General features: G+C 29.0%; 1 protein-coding gene across 1 annotated transcript; it reads right to left on the reverse strand.

The window, feature by feature from the left end:
- Positions 1 to 986: 986 nt before the first annotated feature.
- Positions 987 to 6,975, reverse strand: LOC130981380 (bidirectional sugar transporter SWEET6b-like). Its single transcript, XM_057904970.1, has 7 exons — positions 6,933 to 6,975; positions 6,783 to 6,819; positions 6,072 to 6,288; positions 5,795 to 5,956; positions 5,283 to 5,405; positions 5,067 to 5,203; positions 987 to 1,410 (listed from the first exon to the last, which is right to left on the reverse strand). The coding sequence occupies exons 1-7, from the start codon at positions 6,973 to 6,975 to the stop codon at positions 987 to 989; spliced, it is 1,143 nt and encodes a 380-aa protein (XP_057760953.1).
- Positions 6,976 to 7,833: the final 858 nt, after the last annotated feature.

The raw sequence follows: 7,833 nt of genomic DNA on the forward strand, positions 1-7,833 counted from the left end.
TTTTCTATCACATTTTTTATGTCATCACAATCATTTGAAGAGTGTCCATACAGCTTATGGTACTCACAGTACTCATTGCGAATTTCCGCCTTTTTATTTTTGATTGGTCGCATAGGGGGAAGTTTCTCATTGTGGCAAATTTTTCTGTAGACATCCACAAGAGAAACCCGTAGCAGAGTGTAATTGTGATACCTCTTAGGTTTCTCCGAGTTATACTCTTCTTTCTTCTTAGACTCTTTTTCTTTTTTCCGTGCTTGGAGAGGGTTTCTTGGTTGCCAGTTCAGTTCTCGCAGCCTGGTGTGTTCTTCCATATTGATGTATTTTTCAGCTCGTTCTTCTACATCACTCAAGGAAGTTGGATGTCTCTTTAAAATGGACTGGGAGAAGGGACCTTCTCGGAGACCATTGACTAGCCCCATTATTATTGCCTCGGTGGGTAAATCTTGGATTTCCAAACATGCCTTGTTGAATCTCTCTATATATTCTCTGAGGGATTCGCCGACTTCCTATTTGACTCCGAGTAGACTGGACGCATGCTTGACCTTGTCCTTTTGAATTAAAAATCTCGCGAGAATTTTTCGTACAAGATCGTCGAAACTGGTAACCGACCTAAGCGGCAAGCTATCGAACCACTTCATGGCCGACTTTGTCAAAGTTGTCGAAAAAGCCTTGTAGCGAGTTGCATCCGAGACATCGGCCAAATACACCCGATTTTTGAAATTGCTTAGGTGATGTCTCGGGTCGGTCGTCCCATCGTACAAATGCATGTTCGGGCTTTTGAAGTTTCTAGAAATTCAATCCCGCATGATATCTTCCATGAAAGGATCTTCTCCTTCCAACGGGGTGTCCTCTCTAGTTGTATGCGAATTCTTACCTCAGATGTCGGATTCTAACTTTGAGAGCTTTTCCTCCAGCTCTCTTTGTCGCTCGATTTCTTTTCTCAAATTTCTTTCCGCCTTTCGCTGTCATTCTAGCTCCTGCTCTAGTTACTCAAGGCGGCCATGATGTCCGTGTAGTAATCCCATGAAATCGGTAGAATGGGGTTGTTCTTCCCCTTCAGTGTGGCGAACGTCTGAGGGGATTCTTCTGTAGTGATGATCACCTGAGGTGCCTTCCCCATGTGGTTCTTCCGTTCTTTGAGGAGGTACCATAAGGGCCTGATTGGTTTTGACCATGTCTTGGTGTTCTGGTTCTGACTCAGACGCTGTGCGTCTGTCATGATAGTGATCATCCGCTATAAAGCGTCGATCCCCAGTTCCTGACAACAACGCCAATGTTTCAAGGGTTACCTCAAATTGGGTTGCCTTTGGGCTTGTAAGTGAGGCCCAAATCTTCAATGGGGCAGATTCCGACTTAGTCCACGTCTGGTGGCCGTCGTCCGAGTTATTAGTGAGAAGGTGGGGGTGGTACCTGCAAAACACTCTGATATACTTATATTAGCAAGGGTCTTAGCAGATTTTTAGTGTATTGGACTTAGTTATACCTGAAGGTGTGAGTGTACTAATTGGGAGTGAGCCAATAACTACCGTTGGAGTAGCTCCACTTTTGGTGGTGGATAACCGTCCCTTAATCTTAGTGTGGTTATGATCCCTCTTCTAGAAGTGGGTGAGAGATACAAGGGGAAGTTATAACTCCTTCAGAGGGGAGTTATCTTCTGGTAATGTTCTCGTCCGACCTTATACAGTAGATGTATTTTGGGCTTTTATATGTTTTTGGGCTTGGCTTATATTTTTGGGCCAGATATGAACAAATTGTATTTTTAAATTTTAATTTTTTAATAAATTTTTTATTTAAATATTTACTATCTTATAAATCTTAATATTATAAATAAATTTTATTTTTATCTCTATGAGAATATTTCTTGTCATTTTTTCTTGTAGAGATTGTTTTCCTTTGTAAACAAAAAAAAATATTAAACCAAAATTTTAAAAAAATATAATATTAAAAAAATATTGTTTTCAATGATTCCACTTATTTTAAAGACTAATTCGAGACAGATTAAAATTTCATTAAAGAATTTATTATTGGCTAATAAATTATTATGTGACACTTAAATAACTAGTGAACAAATTATTAGATCCACCTATTTTTCTTCATAATCATTATTATTATATTATTCTACAACGATAACATTCTGACACAAGATTATCAACCTTTAGAGCTGTTAGATGCTCTAGCTATGTGTAATAGATTTTTGTCTACCCTTTTTAATGAGACCCGTCTGATGTCACTCTATAAGATGTAATGATAATCGATTTGACTTCGAGTCATAGAAGTATACTACACCTAAAAGAGCATAATTAAATAGTAATATAAAATATTTTTCTAGGCGTTTAGTATATTTTATAAAGGATTAGAATCTTCAAATAAACTCCTATTTGAATCTATCTTCAATCTAAATAAAAATCTACCACAACTATAAATGAGATTTGTTACTGAATAAGATGTATTCTCTAAATATTCACTCTAGATTAAACAGCAGCTAACAATGTATGCTGCATACACAATACTTAAGGGACAGAAAAATTACATAATGCAATTATAACATAAATAAAAAAATTTTTCAAAAAAAATCACTAGAAGTTACCGCTTGTCTCCTTCTTCCCTAACCTCTATTTTCAAAGTCAAGCTCAGATAAATAATTAATATTCTTGATTAAGGGTTTTGATTATTGGAGCGTTTTTTATTTGCTTCCTCTTAGGTCTTATCTCTCTTCTCTTCTTCTTTCCTTTCAATATGTCTAAGTATCTTCTCCTTTCTTCTCATTTAATTCTCTCTTACCAAGAAAAACAAAAACAGAAAGAGCAACAACACACAGAAAAAGTACGTTTTTCCAAAAGCTTCGTTTTTTTCCGTCTTCTCTCCATTCCAAATGAAAATAATTTAATTATTTTTATAATTTGATGTGAAGAAAATTTTGTTTATTAACATGTGTAAAATTAAAAATATTAAAAATGTAATATTATAAAAAAAGATTTATATAAATATTAATTTGATCAATTTTTAAAATTTTAAAAAATAAAATAATTTATATATGTACTCTTAGATGCTAATTTAATTTTAAATAAATTTATGATATGTTAGATGATATATAGTATATCAAATATTATTAATATGATATTTCAATTAATTATTTTATGATATGTGGTATTAACATGTTATGTTATGTTAATTTGACTAATGTTTTATAATTATTTTAATTTTTTAAATATCAATTTAAAAAATGAATAATTTTTATGAATGAATTTGAGTATTAATTCATTCTTAAATTATTAAAAATAATTTTAGTAACAGTTGCACTTTACAATATGACTTGGAAATGTATCAACTTTTTGTAGTGAATTATAGTAGTGGATGTTCTTAAAACGAAAAATGTATACAATAAGTGAACATTAAAATTTAGTTTGAAAATTGAACACATCAAAATGGTAAAGGGTTATATGAAAATAAATTTAGATTATTCTTTGCTATTTTTTAAATTATTTGACGTAATAGAAATATGAAAAATTTTAAAGAAGATATTGTGATCTCTATTAATAACACAAATACCACAGAGAGGCTAAATGAAAAGAAAGGAAGGTCTTAGGAGCAATGAAACCTAAAGAACAAAGTTCATGGGATAACGCGTTTGATATAAAATATTGGAGTCAAAGTTTTGGAACACAAGGTAGGAAAGAGATGGAAGAGTATGACTATAATAAACAACAATTATTGATTAAAGTAGATCACATAGACGGAATATAATGAGGATTGAGGAGGGAGAGGAGTGAAGTGAGACTTTAAAAATAGAATAATTATGAGCGGTTAACATGATAAAATTATTTGAGAGAAAGAGGTAAATATAATATTTGAAGAGTTTAACAACGTACAAGAAGAAATTTATTTATTTTTTGTCATATAATTTTAATTATTATTTGTTTGAGGGTCTATTGTTATGTCTTAGTTGTTGATTTTTTAGACTATTTTAATGTGATATATATTTTAATTGATTTATATTTATCTTTGATAGACGGTATTGCTAAAAGAGATAATCCACACACACACACACATATATATATATATATATACACGTGTGTGTAAATTTTTTATCTAATTTTTTTTAAATAATATGTAATTTATTTTTTTATGAAATGTTAATTTTTAGTTAAATAATATGTTAGTCATAATAAAATTATTTTATAATTAAATTATTATTTAAAATAGTGATTAGATAAATTTCTAAAATATTAATAATCAAATCCCTTTTTTCTCAAAAAAAAAAATCTTTTCTATATCCTCGTCCTTCCAAGCATCACTACCATTATCTATCTCAATCTCAATTTCGCTACTTATAATTAATTAATTTCATCAATAAAAATTAACTCTAATTAAATCATATATATAACCGTAACACGAAACTAATAAATTACCCTATATATGAAATAATACAAATTGTGCTGAAAATGTCACTTATAATTAATTAATTTTATCAGTAAAAAGTTAACTCTAATTAACTTATATAACTGTACCACGAAACCAATTAATGATCTCATATATGAAGTCAATTGTGCTAAAAATGTTTCTCAATATTTATTTGCTGTTTTTCATAAATGATTCTATAAATGAGTATCAAAAATATTAATTTCAGTAGCTTATTATAAATGAATTACACTAAAATTTTATTTAAATTAGATTGCACCTAATTGTCAATACTGTAAAAAAAGTGGTGGATTACGGTGTGAATTTGATGGTAATCGATTTTATTATTAATATTTTAAAAATTATATAATTATTTATTTTAAGTAATAATTTAATTATAAAATAATTTTACTATGATTAAAATATTATAGAAAATAAATTACATATTTTTTTAGAAAAAATGGGATATAATTTTATCATATATATATTATAGCAAAGTGGCCGCACTATTAAAAATAACAAAGTAGAAAAACAGCAACTAAAAATATTCATAAAAATATTCCTCAATTTCCTAAACCACAAAAATAGCGCTATTAACCGCACTACTACTCCTCCGAGATCCCAAATTTGAATGTTGTTAGGGTCATAGAATGAAGCATCAAACTAACTCAATGTTTCCCTTAGCCACTGTAGTTGACACAGTGTCATCACCATCACCGTTCTTCTCTCCATTATTACAGGAACAATAACAAGCATATAGTATCAGCTGAATCAGTCCAGACAAGGCTCCAATTCCATTACTTACCTGCAGCCATATGTATTACTAGATTATTAGAGACTAATTAAAAATAGATACCATATCTGAAAAGTTAGTTACCACATACCAGGACGTAAATATCAAAAGGATGGATGAGAGCGTATATTGTCCAGCACACTCCATTGAGGAAGTTAGTTAGAGATAGCCAAAACGGCGTATATTCCACACTCTTCGTTTTTATAACCTTTGCCTTTAAAAATATACCGAAACTAACGTCAGTTTTGGATCACAATAAACTTTTGTGGTATGTCAATTTGATGATATACTAAGGTGTACGAGTACAAAAAAATAAATACATATAAATAAACTTAATAAATCTTTTAAAATAAATAGTATTTTTTAACTAATAAAAAATATTTTACGTTAAATTTAATTAATTTTAAATTAAAAAATAAATATTTAAAATATTCTAAATAATCAAATTTAAAATCTTAAATTGGACATTATAATTTTAAATAAGATTTATTCAAAACAACTAAATTTTAAATTAATTTGAATGAAAGAAAACCTTATCTAACTGAATCCAATACAAATCCTAAACGTATGGGTTTAAATAGGAATTAAAAATTGAAAACTTACCATGATTGTAAGAGGAGAGACATACATCATGATATTAAATATATCACACAGTACACCAACCACTAACGATCTTTTGTGAGTGCCATGTAGTACCAGCAACGTTATAAGAGCAACAGCGGCAAAGAACACAGCCTCTAATCCCAGAAGGAGCAGTACCTTCCTCTGAAATTATTATTAGACAATATAATTAATAAGAATAGCTAGATTAACATGATTCAAACTTATAGAAATTAAAATAAAATATAAAAAAAAATAGAAGAAGCATCCATATACAGACCCGTCCTTTGTTAGTGGCATAAATGTAAAAAATGGTGAGATAGACGAACTCGAAGACAAGGCCAACGCTATTGATGGTAACCACAAGAACACTGTGAGGGTGCACGAAAGGAAGCCCATAGAACACCCAAAACGCACAGTTTAGAACCGTTGCTATATATGGATCGGGTTTGAACTCTTCCACGGACTTTTTCTTTATTATCCGATAGAATGTTGGCCTGAAAGAAACATTCATTCAAATAAACAAACATCATTCTAATAGCTATTTAAATGTTGGATTAGATAATGAAACTTTAATTACTTGTTTATATCACGCGGGTTCGACTTTTTCTTTATTTTTTTCATTATTATTATTATTCCAAAATAGCATTTTTCAAGTAGAAATTATTAAAAAACTGAAAAAAGAAATCGAAAAATTATATATATATATATATATATCCAAGGTCCCTAGATAACTTGTTTTTCTGATAATGACAGTGCATGAGATTTCGGCAGTCATCATGAAAGTTTTATCGTTATTTTATTTTTTTTATTTGTATCATAATTAATCTTTAACAATCAAACATCAAACAATGAAGAACAAATAAGCAGAATAACATGATCAATCCACACGGAAATTATTGACAAAGAACAAAAAAAAAGAAAAAAAAAGACGCAATTATAACAAAAACATTATAAATAAAAGTAGATGCTGAGTCTAGAGTTAGTTTACGCTGGGGAGAAAAACAAGCCGAAAGAGATCACATTCCCTGCGCACAGAAGCAATGCAAAAACCTCTCAGAAACTCGCATAAACACGTAAACCTGTGTAAATCTCACTCATTTCTCAATTGAACAAATTGAAGAGAGAAGTATGAACAAACCTATAATGCCGATAACGGTACGAACAAGTGCAGCGCTCACCATCCTTCTTCTTCTTCAATGACAACCAAATAGAGAGAAAGAGTTAAGTAAGCAGAAGAGTGGAGAATTGCCGGCTACATGCATCAACTGCTATATATATATAGATAGATAGATAGGATATAAACTTTTTGGATAATTAACAGAAAAAACAAAAAAGATAAGTTAGTTAATTATCTTCTGATCTATTTTGAATTTGAATTAGATTCAATCTAAACTACCTATTTTTCTGGGGACAATTTTACGGATTTTAGTATTATGAATTTAATTTTGATATAATGTAAAATAATTTTATATATATATCTACGTAATAATTATTTTAAAAAAACAAATATAATTATATTGTATAAAATATTTTATACTATCATCTACTGAAATTAAATTTATTTTATAACAGATAAATTTAATTGATATTTTTAATAGTTAAAGGGTGTAATATTTTCAAAAGATTTTAAATAATTTAATTTAATTTACTAAGGGTGTATATAGTGTACACTATACATCGAGCAATAGAAACAGATCGAGTCCAATGAACTAGTCTAAAATTTAGCAGATAGCCTAAAAAATTATAAGACCAACAAAATAAGATAAAAAAAAATTAAACTACTATTTTTAGTCATAAAAATTAATAATAATAATAAATTTAATTAACAAAATGAACAAAACTAATTTTGTAGGTACAAATTTCGTTCATTTATAATAGATTTATCGATATTCTGAAATTTGATAAATAAACATTATTTTATTTGAATTAATCCAATATAATTGGTTGTTAATATATATAAATTAAAATTGAAAAGTAAAATATTTTTTTCCTCATATTTGAAAAATAAGTTTTGAAATGTTGTTTCAAATGTCGAAATG

The sequence above is a fragment of the Arachis stenosperma genome, chromosome 5 (assembly GCF_014773155.1).
Source record: "Arachis stenosperma cultivar V10309 chromosome 5, arast.V10309.gnm1.PFL2, whole genome shotgun sequence".
NCBI lineage: Eukaryota > Viridiplantae > Streptophyta > Magnoliopsida > Fabales > Fabaceae > Arachis > Arachis stenosperma.

Excerpts from the sequence above, each read along its gene's own strand:
- LOC130981380 (XM_057904970.1), bottom strand. The coding sequence starts at position 6,975 with ATGGTGAGCGCTGCACTTGTTCGTACCGTTATCGGCATTATAG. Across the intron at positions 6,289-6,782 it reads GGCTTGTTTTTCTCCCCAGC|GCCAACATTCTATCGGATAA; the intron begins GTAAACTAACTC and ends TGTTTCTTTCAG. Across the intron at positions 5,204-5,282 it reads CTTTTGATATTTACGTCCTG|GTAAGTAATGGAATTGGAGC; the intron begins GTATGTGGTAAC and ends ATATGGCTGCAG.